The sequence below is a fragment of the Salvelinus sp. IW2-2015 genome, linkage group LG20, assembly GCF_002910315.2.
Source record: "Salvelinus sp. IW2-2015 linkage group LG20, ASM291031v2, whole genome shotgun sequence".
In the NCBI taxonomy this organism is placed as follows: domain Eukaryota; kingdom Metazoa; phylum Chordata; class Actinopteri; order Salmoniformes; family Salmonidae; genus Salvelinus; species Salvelinus sp. IW2-2015.
In genome coordinates, this window is record NC_036860.1 from 18,678,804 (window position 1) to 18,701,064 (window position 22,261).

At 42.2% G+C, this 22,261-nt stretch overlaps 1 protein-coding gene across 1 annotated transcript in view; it reads right to left on the minus strand.

Moving 5' to 3' along the window:
- Positions 1 to 3,109: 3,109 nt before the first annotated feature.
- The window catches only part of srrm3 (serine/arginine repetitive matrix 3), a 159,293-nt gene continuing 140,141 nt past the window's right edge, over positions 3,110 to 22,261 (minus strand). Inside the window, exons 7-13 of the mRNA XM_070449254.1 lie at positions 21,185 to 21,261; positions 19,834 to 19,944; positions 19,247 to 19,424; positions 9,634 to 9,950; positions 8,714 to 8,983; positions 8,410 to 8,532; positions 3,110 to 6,763 (exon numbers count right to left, since the gene is read on the minus strand). Of these exons, the coding sequence (XP_070305355.1) occupies positions 6,556 to 6,763; positions 8,410 to 8,532; positions 8,714 to 8,983; positions 9,634 to 9,950; positions 19,247 to 19,424; positions 19,834 to 19,944; positions 21,185 to 21,261 (1,284 nt within the window). The 3' untranslated portion in view covers positions 3,110 to 6,555. The remainder of the gene's footprint in view (positions 6,764 to 8,409; positions 8,533 to 8,713; positions 8,984 to 9,633; positions 9,951 to 19,246; positions 19,425 to 19,833; positions 19,945 to 21,184; positions 21,262 to 22,261) is intronic.

A 22,261-nucleotide genomic window follows, 5' to 3' on the forward strand; every position in this document is an offset into this window, starting at 1 on the left:
TTGCTTGAGACTACCTACACTCTTAGAAAAAAAGGTGCTATCTAGACCCTACAACGGTTCTTCGGCTGTCCCCATGGGAGAACCCTTTGAAGCGGTAGATCTTTAGACTCTTTTTGTTTCCAGGTAGAACCCTTTGGGGTTCCATGTAAAACCCTTTCCACAGAGGGTTCTACATGGAACCCAATAGAGTTCTACCTGGAACGAAAAAGGGTTCTACCTGGAACCAAAAATGGTTCTCCTATGGGGACAGCCGAAGAACCCTTTTGGAACCCTTTTTCTAAGAGTGTATGTCATGTAAACTGGAACAACCATCACAGTAACTGTTGCAATAAATTCAACCACTTAAAGATTAGTTTAGTTTAGACACATTTGTTACAAACAATTCTAAAAATCAACCTACAACAGAGCATGATGTGAATTCTTTGACAATGAGGCCCCTCACATATGTGGATACGCCATAGATTTAACTCCCTGTCTCTGGTTACTCTTATTGGAGTTAAAAGTACTCAGTCCAAATCAACTCCAGCAACACTAACTCCGGGGAGCGTATCACTCTGTTGAGTTAAAATAACTCCTGTATAGTCAATTTAACTCTTAAATGTCGCCGTGATTTACTGTGTAAAGTTGGAGCTACTGCTTGGGTGGACCTCAGACTTGTGTGAGCCTGGCAGTCTTTACATCACTATGGGTCTACATGTTACCATACTATTTGTTGGCATACTGTACCGCACAGCCAGGTGTTCATCTTTGCTGAATCAGCACTACCACTAACTTGACAGTTCATCCATCTTATTTGAGGGTTTTATTGAGGGGTAATATTGCCTTGTGTCTCTTCCAAAGAGCAGCACTGGATGAGAGTCAATATTCCATCACATTAACTCAGACTAGACTGAGTTGAATGCACAGTTCAAATATTTGAAATTCTCAATGTGTATTTGGTTTGGCACAATGAAACCAATGGAATAGTTCCAAAAGTACACACTTCATTTGCCAGGCAAGATAAATCAAGCGCACAGGTTTAACTCGGACTCAAGAGTGCAGTGCATGGTTGAACATACAGTGGGGCAAAAAAGTATTTAGTCAGCCACCAATTGTGCAAGTTCTCCCACTTAAAAAGATGAGAGGCCTGTAATTTTCATCATAGGTACACTTCAACTATGACAAGACAAAATGAGAAAAAAAATTATGGTGGAAAATAAGTATTTGGTCACCTACAAACAAGCAAGATTTCTGTCTCTCACAGACCTGTAACTTCTTCTTTAAGAGGCTCCTCTGTCCTCCACTCGTTACCTGTATTAATGGCACCTGTTTGAACTTGTTATCAGTATAAAAGACACCTGTTCACAACCTCAAACAGTCACATCCCAAACTCCACTATGGCCAAGACCAAAGAGCTGTCAAAGGACACCAGAAACAAAATTGTAGACCTGCACCAGCTGGGAAGACTGAATCTGCAATAGGAAGCAGCTTGGTTTGAAGAAATCAACTGTGGGAGCAATTATTAGGAAATGGAAGACATACAAGACACTGATAATCTCCCTCGATCTGGGGCTCCACGCAAGATCTCACCCCGTGGGGTTAACATGATCACAAGAACGGTGAGCAAAAATCCCAGAACCACACGGGGGGACCTAGTGAATGACCTGCAGAGAGCTGGGACCAAAGTAACAAAGCCTACCATCAGTAACACACTACGCCGCCAGGGACTCAAATCCTACAGTGCCAGACGTGTCCCCCTGCTTAAGCCAGTACATGTCCAGGCCCGTCTGAAGTTTGCTAGAGAGCATTTGGATGATCCAGAAGAAGATTGGGAGAATGTCATATGGTCAGATGAAACCAAAATAGAACTTCTTGGTAAAAACTAAACTCGTCGTGTTTGGAGGACAAGAATGCTGAGTTGCATCCAAAGAACACCATACCTACTGTGAAGCATGGGGGTGGAAACATCATGCTTTGGGGCTGTTTTTCTGCAAAGGGACCGGACGACTGATCCGTGTAAAGGAAAGAATGAATGGGGCCATGTATCGTGAAGATTTTTGAGTGAAAACCTCCTTCCATCAGCAAGGGCATTGAAGATGAAACGTGGCTGGGTCTTTCAGCATGACAATGATTCCAAACACACCGCACGGGCAACGAAGGAGTGGCTTCGTAAGAAGCATTTCAAGGTCCTGGAGTGGCCTAGCCAGTCTCCAGATCTCAACCCCATAGAAAATCTTTGGAGGGAGTTGAAAGTCCGTGTTGCCCAGTAACAGCCCCAAAACATCACTGCTCTAGAGGATATCTGCATGGAGGAATGGGCCAAAATACCAGCAACAGTGTGTGAAAACCTTGTGAAGACTTACAGAAAAACGTTTGACCTCTGTCATTGCTAACAAAGGGTATATAACAAAGTATTGAGATAAACTTTTGTTATTGACCAAATACTTATTTTCCACCATAATTTGCAAATAAATTCATTAAAATCCTACAATGTGATTTTCTGGATTTTTTTCCTCATTTTGTCTGTCATAGTTGAAGTGTACCTATGATGAAAATTACAGGCCTCTCTCATCTTTTTAAGTGGGAGAACTTGCACAATTGGTGGCTGACTAAATACTTTTTTGCCCCACTGTACATGAGCTGGCTTTTTTTAATTTGCTAACTCATGTCAAAGGACACCTTTGACATGAATATACAACTATAGATCAAAAGTACAGAGCCTAGGGTTAGGGTTGTGGTTCAGGTTAAGGTTAATGCATTTTCATTCATTCATCCGACTGTGTCTCAGACTCAGACAGATACAACAATAACGTTGTAATTTCCTGGGAGCGATGCGGCCTGTATTCATTCACAGGTTACATAACATAGGTTGAATTTATGGACTTGGGAGGAAAGATAAACAGGGAGTTGGAAAAGTACACTAGGTTACAGAATATTCCAGTCCTTTTCTCAGGCCAGAGGTTTCCAGTTTCACTATGAAATAAAGTAAATATTTACATTAGCAACCTCTGTTGGTGGTACCTACAAATAGCACATGCACGTATTACAGTATGAACATCGTGTAGACCTCAGTGACAACATTTTTTTCCCATGTCAAAAAGAGTATCTATCGAAAAACAACACARGTAGCTCATTTTTCATTGGTTTATATTTATTGTCCTGTATAATAACTTTTACACTACAACTAAATTACTTTTATACAATCCAAAGGTTTAGCGCTGTAATATCGGAACAGGTTTTGTTTAATATCATACTAGGTTACAGTAACTCTGGTTACATGTTTAATGTAACACTGCATGAGTGACAGGAGGCTTGACGAATGGGAAGGAAGACTGAAGGGGTTCCCTGATTGCATCATCACCAGCAGCTGTCCTATCAGCACAGAGTAATAAACTGAGACAGGGCACATGATGGGCTTCTTGTGGGACTACCTGTGTCTGGGTTCAAGCGTTTTTGAAAGCAGGGGCATTTGCCGCGTACGTAGTTTAGCTGACCACCGGCTTGCAAAATGAGTAGACCCTCTGTCTGAGACCTCATGCCAGGTCAGAGCCAGTTACTACAGGGTGCAGGGGTGCAGGGGATAGGGCCAGCCTGTTACAGCAGGGGCAATGTGATTGGTTAGACCAACAACAAACTAGCCCAATCAACACGTCTATGTCTGGAGGGAGATAATCCAGGCCTGATCAATGTTTTGGACAGAAGGAGTTGGTAGAAGTGGACATTTGGAGCCCTGCAGAGTAACAGCCCCTCTACGTAACTTTAACTATGTATCCCCTGCACCAGGAAACAGACAGGCAGAAGAATAACAGATTGCATCAACACAAACGTTTAATACATGGTCTATGTGGATTGTTCCAGTACTGTAATGAACCCTGTGTAAGAGCATTATAAAATACATCAGGTAAGGGAACACCGCCATAGAAACAAGCTAACGCCAACTCAGCTCACTCCCCTATTCTTAAAGGAAGCAGAAGCTTTCATCACAAATAAAAAGGATTTGGGTTAAAACATCAATGGACATACTGTATATTCAAAGTTGAGAATACATACATTTGCAGCAATTCTCCCATGATATATTAGTATCTCAATGACACGATTCTTCAAATTGCTTTAAAAACATTTGATGAGACAAAACAAATATATTATCAAATAAATAAACAATAAATAACTTAATAGATAATTGGAATAAATAATTTAATAAATAGCTGTGGATAAAATATAAAACCACAAGAATACATGGATGCTTTTGCAGAAGGTTTCTGAAGTATCTTAAGAAAGAGCATCTTTACAGAGCGACTTCACCTCATTGGTCATTGCAGAAGAGGTACAGTAGTATCTACATTAAAGGTGCAGTATGCAGAAATTCTAATAGTTAGCCTAATTTCAGTTTACATGACAAAACACGCAATGCATAGTGTAGAGAATCATTGTACCAGCTAAACCGCTGTGAAATATATTGTCAATAACCCAAAACATTGTATTTTCAGCCGTTTGAAGCTGGTGTACAAAACCGAAAGTAAAAGATGCAAAAACGAAACCTAAGAACATGAATAATAGAAATAGCGCACATAGAACAGATCTACTGCTTCTTAGACAAGCTTTCAATGAGAATGACAGATCTATAACTAACATTTCTATGTGTATTTGGTCAGGCCGCCCCAAAATGTACATATTGCAGCTTTAATAGTTTGAACACAATAAATAGTGGAATAGGGAAGAGAGGAAAAGTACATAATAATACATTGGTTTTTATATCCCTTCTTGCCTCTGTGTGTAATTACAGGTCCGGTACGTCACATACAATACAGATCAGAATGGGCGGAGAGAGGACAGATGCACCCTGGGAGCTGTAGTACTTTAGTGACAGGGACAGATGCACCCTGGGACCTGTAGTGCTGTAGTGTCCGTGACAGATGCACCCTGGGACCTATAGTGGCAGCCAGCAGGGCTCTCTGGTACAAGCAGCAGCCTTCCTCCTTCCTGGTGCATCATCATACTAAGTCACCATCAAATAACAAGCCTCTTCAAAATCACATGGAATATACAGTGCATAGTTTACAAGCCAGAACTTACAGTTTAGAATCATTTATATATCCTGACATATATGCTACAACCTTTAAAAAAAAACATACATCAGTTCCCTTCTGTGTGCTAAATTGTCAGCCGACTTTTGTTTTGTTCTTTATCGCTTCTCTTGATCTCTCAAGTTCCTAAAATAGAGCATTAGTGTCTTTGGGGAAATGATGTAATGACATTGGAGAAAAAATGTTCCCGTACTGTTTGATTTAATTTGAATTCTTTTCCATTTGTGTCTCTTATTTTCCTCTTCTTCCACAAACTCATGAAGTGTCCCAATGCTAGAATACATCAAATAAAATATCAACTTATTTTCTGGTTACTTTTTCTCCGTGGAAGATTATGGAGAAAGTGCTTACAGACTTGTTCTTTAGGCTTTATCATTTATTTTCTAAAACCATGATCCGAGAAATTGTATTTTAAATAATTACCAGTGTGTTGCATCCATTTTAATATTATAGCACATTCATTTGAAATATTWTTATWTWTWWTTTTTTTTTGATATTTCAAATGAATGTGCTATAATATTAAAAACCTCCCTCTTCCTTCCATTGATCCAGGCTCAGGTTAAGAGAAAGGGGTAGCAATAAAGCGACTGGAGTATGGGCGAGTGGGTGTGTCGAAAGGAAAGTAGTGGGCGTGTGGAAAGGAGTGGGTGTGTCRAAATCGCTCTGCTATAGGTTAGAAGGTTTTGACTGAGCCGTTTTTTTTGGGTTCCGTTTCTTACCACGCAACTGCCGTACACTGACCTACCATAACGCGAGAGTTTGGACTTCCGCTTGAGTCTGAATTGTATTTCACTGTTAGTTTTACACAAATAATTGTACATTTTCGTCATAACTGACGATTGTTTATTTTAGATTAAAGGTATTGATGGTGGGTGTACTGTTGCTTCATGCGTTGTACACGTGTGCTTACTGTGACTGTCACCCTGATATTGCCTACTAGATGTTCTTGACGCTCACGCCCTTCCCATTGAGTAGTAGACTGCATCAAGGTGACATCTAGATGGTTATCAATATTAGCTATTTCTTGTCAAGGCTGCACCGGTGTGAAAAAAATGTCCACGTAAGATACCGTCAGCGACACGACCGTGATACCCAGTAGGAAGCACTTCAAGCCAGCAGGCATGTTGATACAACACCGGTGCACTGGTTGACTCCTCGTGCAGCCCAATCAGCCACGCAAAACGCTCTTGAGTGGCAACAGATCTGCCCAATTCGATTATTTCTATACACCCAATGCCCATACTCCGGTCGCCATAATGGGCAGCAGCTACCCATACTTGCGGGTTAACATGAAGTATACAGAGATGAAGACTGAGGGTAAAAATGGACCAGAGGTCTGGCCCTGTGTTTGAACCATTCAGGGACATAAGAATACATAACATGATTTATCTTATCTTTCTCTCTCTGTCTCTGTCTCTCTGTTTCCCTCTCTATCTACCCCCCTCGCTCCCTCTCTTTCTCCCTCCCCCTTTCTTCCTCTGTCTCTCTCTCCTCAGAAGCCGGGGCTCTCGTAACTGCTGCGGCTGTAGTAGCTGTGGTTGCGGCTGCGGGAGCGGCTGTGGCTCCTGGTGCGGCTGTGACTGCGGCTATAGCTGCTGTAGCTGTCATGGCTGCGACTCCTCTCCGAGTGGGAGGGGCTAGACATGGAGCTGGAGGAGGAGGGGCTTGGACGGTAGTACGGAATAGGCCGCTTCCGAGCGCTGAGGAGAGGAGACGATAGAGGGATAGAAGGTTATACAGTGTATAAAAGGCTTGTGACCAGTTAGTGTGAGGATGACCACCACTCTGACAGCTGATCTGAGAGCTGCTCTTTTGGCATGCCTCTGCATTGTACAGTACACTCCAATGGGAATACTGTAGGTTTGCAATATTATCATATGCTTTTCTGATTCCCAAAATATGTTGTACTTCAACTATACTTCGTCAAATGTTATAATCGCATAAAAAGATCATGAGAGGGTCATGTTTGGAACATAATAGAGGTCAGCCAAAAGGGTCTGGGTCAGCTGTCTTCAAGGGTCAGGCCAGAAATGTGGCATAGTAGTTATTAGGTGCGGCAGTCAAATTGAGAAGTGCTGAAAGAGAGCGGCTCCATGTGTTAGTTAGTAGGAGTCCGCAAGCGCGCGCACACCACACACACACACACACACACACACACACACCACACACACCACACACACACACAACACACACCACACACACACACACACACACACACACACACACACACACACACACACACACACACACACACACACACATTTCAAAAGGGTTAGGAGCATTGAGATTGCCTTGTTAGTGAGCACCCTCAAGGTGCAACTTAAGTGCCCACAGAGGTTGCTGCCGGTAAATTGAGAGCTGTTAGCTGCAAAAAGACAGAAAATCATCTGAAGGTTAGCCATCACCCAGGAATCAGGAGAGTTAATCTAGAGGCAGGACGTCAGCGCTATCAAGGTGCTCACTACCTATGGGGATGTTTGCAAAAAAAAAAGTGGTAGTTGTGGATCACAAATACAGAATCCCAAAGAATTTATATAGAACCTTTATTTCTGGTTTACAGACAGACATCGTTTGACGAACCTTGATAGCGCCTTTATCAAAAACGTGTGTTACAGCATTAGTGCACATCAGTGACTGTTTGTCTAGTGCAGGTGAATGTGGATTTACAAAAAGAAAGATGGATAGAAAGAGGGAGATCGAGAGGAAAGGGGAGGGTGCAGCGTTACTCTAGGGAAGTCTGTTCGGTTGGTTAACTGCTTCACAAGGCTTCAGCAAGGAGGACTAGGGGAGTCCTGCTGCACGGCAACTGTTACCACGGTAACCTAGCCTGCAGCTCAGCAGTATTCCGTTGTCTTGGCTTCGGGGGGGGAGAGAGACGGGGGAACCTTCCTTCGTACAGGAGGAGTGAGAGAGGAGTGTCACAGAACATTTCACCTGCATTTTATGGGAAACCACTACACACACATTCTGGGAAATACAATGGAATCATATTATTGCTACAGTGTGGCATCACTCAGCTGTGGCAAATTCAATCGGTGATAAAGGTTGTACACTTCTGTGATATAAAAACATTTCACCTGAAATAATATAACGTGTTCAGTTCCACTTGGATGGTACTATACAACAGACAATCACATTTACACATACACTAAATACTATGGCATGTCAGATTAGAGAACATATAAGCACTCCACATTTACAGTAATTATCCTGAGGATTCACAATACAATTGTTGAGAAAGAAAACCTGAGAGGAAGAAACCTTGACAAACGCTCCCATAGATGTCAGTGTTACACTTGTATTCTGCTTTCACTGAGGGAGCATGGTTAGATAGAGCCTCTGTTACCTGGTGATCCTACGAGCCTCCATGAAGCTGGGAGAGTCTCGTCTCCTCTTCCTGATGGGAGAATAGCTCCTGGAGCGACGGCGAGCACGGTCAGCATCAGAGTGGTGAGGGCTGTCTCTCTCCCTGGTGGAGAAAGGAAAAAATAAACGCATCAAATTGTCATGTACTGGAAAGAAAAAATGAATATATGAGAAAAGTAATGTTTGTGTCTAAATAAATCACTGGATAGCAAGAACAGTTGCAAAAGTTTCTAGTTAATCCAAAACTAGTGTTATCTGGCCTTCCGGGTCAGGTAAGCGGTCACCTGGAGTTGTTCTGTCTGGCATGGGGGTGGGGGGACTTGGCTTTGCTGGGGCCTCTCTCTCTGGAGCCGGAGCGTGATGAAGAGCGCCCGGAGCTCCAGGAGCTGCTACGCTGTCGGACCCCCATGCCACCGCGCCCCCGAGACTCACTCTTCTTCCTGCCTGACCCAGATGTGTGGCGGTGCCGCCCCGGGGAGCCAGACTGGCTCTGGTGATGGGCTTGTCCCCGAACCCCATGGTGGTGCCGCTTGGACGAGTGGCCCCCTTTAGTCCTTGAGGTAGATGGATAAATGAGTATCAATTTATTATTAGTAACAGAGGAAAGATTTGGGTCAGGATTGTTGGATACCTTTAGTAGATAATGTATGATGAAATGGGAGAGTGAGGCAAATAAATGCATCACAAATTTTTTGTGATGTGCCACATCAGAAGATCACCAAACAGGTTGTTTAGTTCTCAAAGCGATCAGCCTGTTTTCGTTCTAATTAGCATATCTTAGGATAGCACAAGCCAGGAGAATGAGAGTGGAGAGGGAAGTGCATAGGACTGTGCCCTGGACAGCAGACCAAGCACCAAACACAGTGGACATAAAAGAAGGGGCGAAGACCTTGTCCCGGAACTTGTCCCAGACCAATCTGGCCTTAATGTAAGCTTCACCAGGATTAGAAGACTGGCCACCCCTCAGAACCTGGTTCCTCTCTAGGTTTCTTCATAGGTTTCTGCCTTTCTAGGGAGTTTTTCCTAGCCACCGTGCTTCTACATATGCATTGCTTGCTCTCTGGGGTTTAGCCTGGGTTTCTGTATAAGCACTGTGACAACTGCTAATGTAAAAAGGGCTTTATAAATATATTTTATTTAATTGATTGAAGGACAGAACAGGTAAAGGTTATGTCAGTATGGAAGGTTGAATCTCTCTGCTTACTTCTTCCGGTGAGAGCTTTTTCCTCTGTGAGGATGCAGGTTACGTTGAGAGTGGGCGGAGTCACTGCTGTGAGCTGGCGAATGGGAGCTCTTCCCATGAGCTCTGTGACCTCTGTGACCTCCCCGTCTGCCCGACGACCCTATCGTCTGCCTTTCCTCTCCCTGTAGGGCATCTCCAGCCTGTCCAGCCTGGATTGCAGAACCTCCTCCTGGGGTCGTGTAAAGGGCATTGTGGGTCTTGTGCTCTCCTCCTCTCAGCTGAGGCAGCATCATGGTCGACTGGTCTCCCGGAGTAGCAGCAGTCAGCATTCTCAGCTTCTGTAGAGAAATGATAACCAACAAAAGAAAAAAGAAAAAAAAAAGGGAAAAAAATAGAAAAAGGGCCTTAGAGTTTGTCACAGTGAAGTGTTTGAGCGCTACGGTGTACTTGGCAAAAGAGGGTCAACATCTAAAAGAAAAGATCTAGGTTTTTTCTCGATATGGCTTATAGACAGTCCTCTATGGTGCAGCGCATGCAATACTTGGCATGCAAAACCATAATGAGTCGAAGAAATCATAATCCCGAAAAGAAACGGAAAAAAACTAGAAGAGAAAGGGATTTTTTTATTTGTATTATGACCCAAATTAAGTTAAAGAGCAGAGAGAAAAGAGAGTATAGAGCTACAGACTTTGTAGAGTAGAAAAGGAGGACTTCTTCAAGTTTTAGTAATGGTAAAAAACAAATATGAAAAGAAAAGAGTAGACAACTTGACAGAACATCACAGAAATGGAAGGAACAAAATAAAATAGTCAAGGAACAATTATAGAGTCAAATCGAATCAGAGAAACTAATCGTCTGCTACTCAATAATTTTCTCTTTGTGGATTTTTTTCCCTGTAGTAGACAATTGCTGAGATGTGAACAGCGACCCATTTTTTGTATTTTTTTTTATCGTTACTCTTGTTTAACTCCCTTTTGGTTAACATCCACTTACCAATAAAGTGGCATTCCCTCCTTTAGTAGGTAAGGTATGAAGAAAAGGGAAAAGTGGGGCAACATAAGTGCATCATTAGATTTCACAAAATGCAAGAGAAAAAGACACAAAACCCTTCCTTGGCAGAGTGAGGCATCAGACAATGCATGGAAATCAACTGAAATTAAATCAAAAAGAAAAAGAGGAAGGAACACACCACAATGTTCAGGGAACCTCTCACACCGAGAGTAGCTACGTCTTCCAGATCATTCATTCTCCTGCCCAGCCCACTCCACCAGAGGGCAGGGCAGACAGTCTGTGTGAATGACCATTGAGTTAAAAGTAGTCTCAGCGATATGACATAGATGCAGAAAGTAAACAGCATAGTGGACCAATTTCTGCAACAACTAAGAGCGTTGGAGCGAGAGGCTCAACTTCGGAGGTTTTGGTGCCCTGGCGACCACTCTGTAAACAGTGTGAAGCGAACCCGTGCCCATGCGCAGATACTGTGTGTGACTGTGTGAGAGCAAAGTCTTTCATCTCGCTCATCTCAATATCTGCGGTGGTGCTCGTGGCAATGTCATCTTGCTGAGTCTACCTTTAAGTTTAGGGCTTCCAAAGAGTGACGTTTAGGAGTTCAACCCCCAGGTACTGTATTTTAGGTTACAGTTTGTTCAAACCAAGGCATTTCTTGTCAGTGTTGGGTTGCGCTTCCCCTGTAAGCCTCAGGCATATGACATTTTAATTGGCTCTGTTGAGATCTCTGTTTTAGTTCTCTGTTTTAATAATATCCATTAATATGAAAAAATCTGTACTATTGAATTTAACTCTAGCAAAAGCAACAGTCCTCTGCGAGAACAGAAGCTCTGCAAATATTGTGTACTTCTAGACATTTATTGATGGGATTCTTAAAACTACAGCTTCATTTTAAACACAAATGTGTTTGGTAGATCAACTTCAGTAGGAGGCTTTTAAGCAAGTGGACGATGTTGAGAGATAAGGTATACTGAGGACATTGAACTAGGACGCAGGCATATTCTGTAATAGCAGTGTACACAGGGCAAGGGGTTTCACAAAGTATTGTGAGTGCAGATGTTTGTGTGGAGCAATTGCATGGCTGTGTGTGTCTCCGGGATATAAAGGCAGATCAAATGTCAAAGCAGGTAAATATCAAAACACAGCGAGCTCTCCTGCATGCATTAACCTTCTCCCCTGTAAACGCTGACCGCTGAACTATGACTAAAACAGAGACTCTTCATTGAAAACAACAAGAATAGTAAAACCTTCTCCACAAAACAAACAAAAGACTGAGCTGTAGATATAAGAAAACACACAACCACTGACGCAGATGATGACAGTTGTTAGAAACAGCCACCGAGGAAATAAACATGATCAAATCATAAGACGAATGTAACTATTTCACCAAGTGAACAGAGAGATGCTGGACAAACAGGAATAAATGCATTCTACCAAAACAGAAAGAAGTATACAAAGAAATGGGCCTTCTTGATATATATATCGGGTGGGATACTGGACTGAATTCAGTATGAACATTTAAGAAGGATAGAGAAAAAAGGATCAACTATAATCCAAATCTTAAAAGCAAAATATAACAGAAAAAAAAGGAACGATAAAATAAACTTCCTAAAGCTAAAGATCCCTGGTGGTTAAATCATAGAAAGAGAGACACAGAAACATTGACATCAAGATAGAGGGTGCTTCTGACATTCTCATTTCTGCATAAAAGAAAGACCACGTGCCAAGGCAGAGCGTTACCTACCTTCCATTTCAATCAGTGACACGTATGCAATATCAACAAAAAAAAGGAAAGGAAGAAAAAAGAAAACAAGGAGAAAGGAATGTTCTCCGCAGCGAAATGGGAAAAAGACAATGAACCTCTTTTAGTATCAACGCTACGAACTTCTTCCAGAGACTAAGGAGGAGAAGGTAAACAAACCAACAAAAAAGCTAAAGAAAATGGACAAACAAAACCAACACTTAAAATCAAAATCAAACTAAAGGTTAAAAAATGAATCTAAAAACTAAAATGATTTGCTGTCTTTTTCGCTTGTTCGAATGCAGCCATGGTTGCATCAAAAGGGAGAGGCGGGTAAAGGTTGGGTAAGTGAATAGAGTGATTCGTGAAACAAAATGAAATCCATTGTTAAGATAGAATTGCTAGAGGAAAGGAAGGAAGGAGGGATGGATGGATGGAGAGAAGGAAGAGCAGGCAGAGCTGGCATATGACAGATGAGAAGAAGGGAGAAGAGCATGTCCGGACAACGGAGGGCGAGAAAGATGTGTCACACACAACACGGATGGACAGAACACGGATGGGACAGATAGAGCGGATGAGTTTTGGAAGGGGGGAAGCTGAGGGCGGGGCAGTCACCGCTAGAATGGACAACCAGTAGAGTCAGCACATTTAAAAGGGACCCCAGTCACATTTTGGAAAATATATTATTCAACAAGAGAACAATACCCATTGTGGTTTACGAAAGCTATCGAATCCGTCTCAGAAAGCACATTGTGGCCTCTTTCACTTCTTACATATTCCTTTTGGGCTCAGCAATGCACCAGGGTCATTACAGTGCCCCAAGTTAGTACAAGGCGATTGTTATTAAGGCAGAATAAAAGGGTGATTCTTGGTGAATTTAAAGCCTTGGAATCGAATAGTACAGTGAGCCTTGGGGAGGGTGGTACTGAACATATCAATATCAATACAAAGGGGAAATTAAATACGGCACTCGCATTCAAAAATGTCTTGGGTCCCTTTAAAATACCAATGTTACTAAATGTTGTGTGTGTGGTCCTATTTAGTTTCAACATTTGTATCACTGTTTTTTGTGTGTTAGCAGATATAAATTTACCCTGGACAAGAAAACTACAGACAGAATCAGAAGGACAAACCGAGATGTAAAAATAGAAGAGACAGACAAGACCCAAGTTGCTGCTGCACATGTGCTAACCATAGAGATACTACAGTATCATCTAGCCTCTGTTGGATCTATGATCTCCCAGAAAGGTTTAGTATCCAAAATGAACAATATTGAGCGAGCAACCTCCCAAATACACAAGGTGTCTGAGCGCTGATGAATTGTCAGCAAGGGAGAGACACAATAATTCCCCTGTATGTGGCGATTGACAGGAGAGGTCTCATGAACCAAAAACCTGTTTAAGGCTGATAGTATAGGATGAACTGTCAAAAGGTTGACAGATTTGAGCTTCAGTGATAAACACCTAGCAATTCTAGATTCACCTCAACACAACCGATTAGCTCAAATATTCAAACACTGAGCCTCATTATGCAACAATGGCACATGAGACTCCCCTTGCCAATCCCCATTGACTTGGAACACATAGAGATATAGAATATACTGCATATCAACATCAGGGAAAGTCTGACAGAAGTGATACTGTCACCTAGAGGCAACATGTAGGTCACATGATACAGTAAACAGTAATTAGTAAACAGGAAGTGAATAGAGAAAATAGAGAGACTAGAGCGAGAGAGAAGGGGTTGTTGTACACCTGATGTCTGGGAGCTCTCTCAGACTTCTGAAGGAAGGGGCTAACTATCACTGAGCAAAACATTGTGCTTTAGAAAGACTGTATTGACAAGAAAAACTAGTAGTACACATACCCAGTTAACCTACTTGGTCCAGTTCCAAAGCATATGAGTGCTTTTTACATAAACGAGACAGAAAAGGAGCATTGGGCATTTATTTCATGGGGTAAATACTACTCAAATCGATAAAAAGCAGGATATAAAACAGTCATAAATGAATTCAAGCAGTAAGAGAAAGAGAGAGAGAGAGACAGACAGACATACACATACAGACAGACAAATAGAGCAGGTGAGACCTCTCATAAACACATGCAAGCTTCAGAAGGAAAGGAAATTGAAGGAGATAGCATCATCTGTCATTCATTATTCTAGACAGAATGTTTTTGGACGCTGCTCTACACCCCATTTAGTTGCTTAGTCAGCAGTGAAAGTGAAACAGTAATGGCTATTGCCTTTGGTCTAAATGATGTCTGTTGTTTTGTTAGCAGAGCACACTGTTACAGTGGCTTGCGAAAGTATTCACCCCCTTGGCATTTTACCTATTTTGTTGCCTTACAACCTGGAATTAAATAGATTTTTTGGGGGTTTGTATCATTTGATTTACACAACATGTCTACCACTTTGAAGATGCAAAATATTTTTTATTGGTAAACAAACAAGAAATAAGACAAAAAAACTGAAAACTTGAGCGTGCATAACTATTCATCCCCCCCAAAGTCAATACCTTGTAGAGCCACCTTTTGCAGAAATTACAGCTGCAAGTCTCTTGGGGTATGTCTCTATAAGCTTGGCGCATCTAGCCACTGGGATGTTTGCCCATTCTTCAAGGCAAAACTGCTCCAGCTCCTTCAAGTTGGATGGGTTCCGCTGATGTACAACAATCTTTAAGTCATACCACAGATTCTCAATTGGATTGAGGTCTGGGCTTTGACTAGGCCATTCCAAGACATTTAAATGTTTCCCCTTAAAGCACTCGAGTGTTGCTTTAGCAGTATGCTTAGGGTCATTGTCCTGATGGAAGGTGAACCTCCGTCCCAGTCTGAAATCTCTGGAAGACTGAAACAGGTTTCCCTCAAGAATTTCCCTGTATTTAGCGGCATCCATCATTCCTTCAATTCTGACCAGTTTCCCAGTCCCTGCCGATGAAAAACATCCCGACAGCATGATGCTGCCACCACTATGCCACCACTATGGGGATGGTGTTCTCGGAGTGATGAGAGGTGTTGGGTTTGCGCCAGACATAGCGTTTTCCTTGATGGCCAAAAATCTCAATTTTAGTCTCATCTGACTAGAATACCTTCTTCCATAAGTTTGGGGTGTCTCCCACATGCCTTTTGGCGAACACCAAACATGTTTGCTTATTTTTTTCTTGCAACTCTTCCGTAAAGCCCAGCTCTGTGAAGTGTACGCCTTAAAGTGGTCCTATGGACAAATACTCCAATCTCCGCTGTGGAGCTTTGCAGATCCTTCAGGGTTATCTTTGGTCTCTTTGTTGCCTCTCTGATTAATGCCCTCCTTGCCTGGTCTGTGAGTTTTGGTGGGTTGCCCTCTCTTGGCAGGTTTGATGTGGTGCCATATTCTTTAAATTTTTTAATAATGGATTTAATAGTGCTCCGAGGGATGTTCAAAGTTTCTGATATTTTTTATAACCCAAACCTGATCTGTACTTCTCCACAACTTTGTCCCTGACCTGTTTGGAGAGCTCCTTGGTCTTCATAGTGCTGCTTGCTTGATGGTGCCCCTTGCTTAGTGGTGTTGCAGACTCTGGGGCCTTTCAGAACAGGTGTATATATACTGAGATCATGTTACAGATCATGTGACACTTAAATAAAGTCCACCTGTATGCAATCTAAAAATTATGTGACTTCTGAAGGGAATTGGTTGCACCACATCTTATTTAGGGGCTTCATAGCAAAGGGGGTGAATACATATGCACGCACCACTTCTCCGTTTTAAATTTTTATAATTTTTTTAAACAAATAATTTTTTCATTTCACTTCACCAATTTGGACTATTTTGTGTATGTCCATCACATGAAATCCAAATAAAAATCCATATAAATTACAGGTTGTAATGCAACAAAATAGGAAAAACACCAAGGGGGTGAATACTTTGGCAAGGCGCTGTAGTTAGGTTCAGTTAGATTCAAACGCAAAATGCTACCTCAGTTCTAATGAGCCATCTATAGTAGGGAGACTATGGTGACGACTGAAAGATAGTGATTTAAAACATAACAGTTCAGTCAGTCTGTCGTTCTTTGTGGTTGTTTCACAGATAGATCAAAATAAAGCAGATTAGGAGGGGTTACCGTTTTCAAAGGAGCCAAAGCATGGAAACAGTTCCAAACGAGACAGTTAGGGAGGAATAAGAATGACAGAAGACAAAATCAATTCTGAGTAAACTAGACAAGATGTCTGGTTAGTTTCAGTGATAAATACCTAGCAATTATACATTCACTTTTTATACACCTAYCATTCTTGCTACTGTACCAGTACAGCAATGACTTCTCTGTCGCTCATTCTGTTCTGAGCAATTGTATCCACTTTAGTGACTGTACTGAGGCATTTGGTGGCACTAGAGCTGAACGCGTAACCAAACTGAAACCAATCACGTGTGTAAACTAGAAGTATTGGACATTTCATAAATTAGGTTCAGATCAAATCACCACACAATCTCACAGGCCAAACCAGATAATATCATTCTCATATGACAACATAAGATAGAACTGGTTGAGTTCAGATGTAAAAATAGCATAGTTGAGACCTACATTTTTACATCCATCTTTGTTTGTTAGATCAGTCAGCTACAGATGGTTTCATTGATGGCTGTTATCAAGCATTACCATCAGCATGATCAAATGACAACTTTTGACTAACATTTACAAAATGTCCTAAACTCTATAGCATATCAAAGAAATAAAACAGTGGAGAACTATTAATAAGTACTTTTTAAATAAGCATCCTCCTGTTTCATATTTTATTACATTTGGGGGAGCTGTAGCAAAAGCAAACTTTAAAGCTATTATTTGTTTCCTTTCCCTGGCTAAACTGATTCAGAAGTGAGCTCTCACTACTTCATCACTGCAGGAGCTTGCTGCCTAACAAAAACCAAAGAGTTTCCAATTCATTAGCAAACCCTGAGGCTCCGTCCCAAATGGCACTCTATTCCCTATATATGGGACCTGGTCAAAAGTAGTGCACTATCCTGTATATAAAGTGCATTCGGGAAAGTATTCAGACCCCTTGACTTTTTCCACATTTTGTTATGTTACAGCCTTATTCTAAAATGGATTAAATAATTTTTTCCCCTCATCAATTTACACACAATACCCCATAATGACAAAGCAAAAACAGGTTTTTAGACAGTTTTGCAAATTTATTAAAAAAGAAAGAATAATATCACATTTCCATAAGTATTCAGTATTCCTTTACTCAGTACTTTGTTGAAACACCTTTGGCAGACATTACATCCTCGAGTCTTCTTGGATATGATGCTACAAGCTTGGTACACCAGTATTTGGGGAGTTTCGCCCATTCTTCTCTGCTCGAGAGCAGGTTTTCATCAAGGATCTCTGTACTTTGCTCCGTTCATCTTTTCCTCAATCCTGACTAGTCTCTCAGTCCCTGCCACTGAAACCATCCCCACAGCATGAGGCTGCCAACACCATGCTTCACCGCAGGGATACTGACAGGTTTCCTCCAGACGTGACGCTTGGTATTCAGGCCAAAAAGTTTGGTCTTGGTTTCATCAGACCAGAGAATCTTGTTTCTCATGGTCTGAGAGTCTTTAGGTGCCTTTTGGCAAACTCCAAGCAGGCTATCATGTGCCATTTACTGAGGAGTGGCTTCTGTCTGGTCACTCTACCATAAAGGTCTGATTGGTGGAGTGCTGCAGAGATGGTTGTCCTTTTGGAAGGTTCTCCCATCTCCACAGAGGAACTCTGGAGCTTTGTCAGAGTGACTATCGGGTTCTTGGTCACCTCCTTGACCAAAAACCTTCTCCCCCGATTGCTCAGTTTGGCCGGGCGGCCAGCTCTAGGTGGTTTCAAGCTTCTTCCATTGAAGAATGATGGAGGCCACTGTTCTTGGGGACCTTCAATGAAATGTTTTGATACCCTTCCCCAGATCTGTGCCTCAACACAATCCTGTCTTGGAGCTCTACGGACAATTCCTTCGACCTCATGGTTTGATTTTTGCTCTGACATGCACTGTCAACTGTAGGACCTTATATAGACAGGTGTGTGCCTTTCCAAATCATGTCCAATCAATTTAATTTATCAAGTGGACTCTGTTTTTTAAGGTATTTCTGTTTTTTATTGTTAATACATTTTAAAAAATTTCTAAAAATCTGTTTTCACTTTGTCATTATGGGGGTTTGTGTGTAGATGGATGAGGAAAAATACATTTTAGAATAAGGCTGTAACGTAACAAAATGTGAAAAAAGTCAAGGGGTCTGAATACTTTCCAAATGCACTGTATGGAATCTGGTGTCATTTAGGACACACCCTAATACTAAACCTCCATATTATCATTGTACGATACATAACATGTGCCATGCAAACACTCACTTGGGCCAGAGATTAATTGATCATAGTCAGTCTTAATTTTTTTTCTCTTATCTCCAGCAAACTTAGCCTGGTCCCAGAACTGTTTGTGCTGTCTTGGTGTGGAAATGACCATAGGAGGCAAGGCAGCACAAACAGATCTGGGATGAGGCCACAGCAAACTCATTCTTACGTATGTATGACTCAAACATCCATCCCTCCCTCTAACCAGTTACGTCAAAGGAATGTTGAGATGGTATAAGTATCAAAGTAATGCCAGAAATAATTAGTGGCAGCAAGATTGCACAGGAGGACAAAAGTGGTTGGAAGATATACAGAGTAAAACTACCCTGCAAAAACAGGAATAACTAAAAGAAGAGTCATTCTATAATAGTACCAAATAAAGAGGAGATAATGTCACAAACTGACACAAAGAAAATAAATCATGTTCATAGGAGAGGGAGACAGTGTGGAGGTTACCATTTGAGTGTAGATTAGAATGTGGGGGGGGGTTAGGGAGGTGTCGGGGCGAGATAGAGGAGACTACATACATCTTGCCCTTTGTTGCCCTCGGCCACGTGGTTGTGGTTGAGTCTGCCAGCTTTGCCGTTGCGGGCGTGGTCTTGGTGGGGGTGCCCGTTGTGCCACAGGACAGGACCGCCAGGACCGGGAGACGGGGACGGGCTCACACAGGCCTTGTGTCCGTCTGTCTTGTGCTTGGAGTTGGGCCTGGAGGGACAGACGGACAAACAGGAGTACTGAACCAAGCTGCTGAAATGACACAGACTCAAGAGTATATTATACTATACCAGCTACGTATAGACTGTTTAAGTCTCAACAGTATAGTCTAGGCTATCATTACCTTTTCAACTGGTCAGTCATGAGTTGAACTACAGTCAACTACATTCTGATCAAATAATAATCATGGATCTCTAGCAAAGCTGTTGCAAACCTTGAATCAGTGTTACATCAATAGACCAAGAAGAGTATGATTAAAGGGTTTGTGAAACAGTGAAGGCATGCATCTAAGGGGGGGGGGGGGGGGGGGGGGGGGGGGGCCCCCCCGGGGGGGGGGGGGGGGGGGGGGGGGGGGGGGGGGGGGGGGGGGGGGGGGGGGGGGGGGTAATGGGAGTCCTACCTGCTGGGGGACTTGGAGGGGCTGTGGCCTGTGGAGGAGTGTGATGCACTTCGGGAGCTACAGCAGCTGCCTCTACGTTGAGACCTCCTACTGGGGGACTCTACTGGGGACCTGTGGGACACACGTACATTCAGAGACACACACGCATACAGACGAGTACACGCCCGCAAGCACACAAACAAAAACATTCGGACAGACGCATGCATGCATGCACACACGAGCACACACAAACGCACGTAAATTTACACATACACAACAGAGTTGCCAGCACACACACGCACAATGACAGACATACAGACACATTCAGCAACTCAGTCATGAAATCTATTGAAGCGTTTTCAATGAAACAAGACTGACACCATGTCACATTCAAGCTTGTGGCATGCATACATTTATTTAGATACTGTCTGTTTCTTTCAAATATTATACTTACAGTTGAAGTCGGAAGTTTACATACACCTTAGCCAAATACATTTAAACTCAGTTTTTCACAATTCCTGACATTTAATCCTAGTAAAAATTCCCTGCCTTAGGTTTGTTAGGATCACCACTTTATTTTAAGAATGTGAAATGTCAGAATAGTAGTAGAGAATTATTTATTTCAGCTTTTATTTCTTTCATCACATTCCCAGTGGGTCAGAAGTTTACATACACTCAATTAGTATTTGATAGTATTGCCTTTAAATTGTTTAACTTGGGTCAAATGTTTCAGGTAGCCTTCCACAACCTTACCATAATAAGTTGGGTGAATTTTGGCCCATTCCTCCTGACAGAGCTGGTGTAACTGAGTCAGGTTTGTAGGCCTCCTTGCTCTTTTTCAGTTCTGCCCACAAATTTTCTATAGGATTGAGGTCAGGGCTTTGTGATGGCCACTCCAATACCTTAAGTTTGTTGTCCTTATGCTATTTTGCCACAACTTTGGAAGTATGCTTGGGGTTGTTGTCCATTTGGAAGACCCATTTGCAACCAAGCTTTAACTTCCTGACTTATGTCTAGAGATGTAGCTTCAATATATCCACATAATCTTCTTTCCTCATGATGCCATCTATTTTGTGAAGTGCACCAGTCCCTCTTGCAGCAAAGCACCCCCACAACATGATGCTGCCACCCCCGTGCTTCACGGTTGGGATGGTGTTCTTCGGCTTGCAAGCTTCCCCCTTTTTCCTCCAAACATAACGATGGTCATTATGACCAAAACGGTTATATTTTTGTAGAACCTCAGTGTGTAAACTTCCGACTTCAACTGTATACGCAACTAAAGTCTACGAAACATCTAACATCTTCTCAGTTCAGTCAGATCTTCTCAGTTCAGGGTCCATTATTGTTATATTATGAAAAGAGGGATCATTACCTCTTTCTGGTTTTGTTCTTGTCTTTCTGTTTGTTCTTTGGGCTACCGGATCTGAAAAGGGAAACACGTTGATGCATCTTCTTTAAAACAGGTAACAAGGTACGTGCACTGTAACAAGCAGTCATTGACCTAGTGTCCTGACTGTAAACCTATGTGATGTGGTTGTATCCCCACCTGTATCTCCCTTTCTCCTGGAACAGACGTCGACCTACAGAGAAAGAGAAACCTGAGTCATCTGTAGCTCAGTTGGTAGTGCATGGTGCTTGCAATGCTAGGATAGTGGGTTCAATTTCCAGGACCACCGCACATAAAATGCCAGCACGCATGACTGTAAGTTGCTTTGGATAAAAGCGTCTGCTAAATGGCATATGTTATTTTTATTCAAATTATTAAACTCTTGTCACGTTCCTGACCTGTTTTCTCTTGTTTTGTATGTGTTTAGTTGGTCAGGACGTGAGCTGGGTGGGAATTCTATGTTGTGTGTCTAGTTTGTCTGTTTCTATGTCAGCCTAGTGTGGGTTCTCAATCAGAGGCAGATGGTAGTCGTTGTCTCTGATTGASACTCATATMTAGGAGGCTTGTTTTGTGTTGGGAGTTTGTGGGTGTTTGTTTCCTGTCTCTGTGTCTGTGTTCTGCACCAGATAGGTCTGTATCGGTTTTCACGTTTGTTATTTTGTAAGTTGTTTGTAGTGTTCACTTGTTCTTGAATTAAACATGTTGAGCACTGGCTACGCTGCATTTTGGTCCTCTCCTTCACCTCAGGAAGAAAACCTTTACACCTCTGTTACACACACTGAACTCCAGTTAGCCTGACCATCTCTCTAGACCTTAATAAGGGGATATATAATGAGGGGATATATATATATGCTTGACTGACTATATACAGTACTTCAAAGTCTTTAGTATGTTCACACTACTGTTGCCACGGTGATAAGTCAGACTGGACAACAAAAGCTCTTCTTTTCCTTCTTTTTACACGACACTGTATTCACCTTATGTGGACATAGACACATACACATAATACACCTGGCACATGTACCACAAGGAGAGAGGAACACAAAAACTATGTCAGGTCTG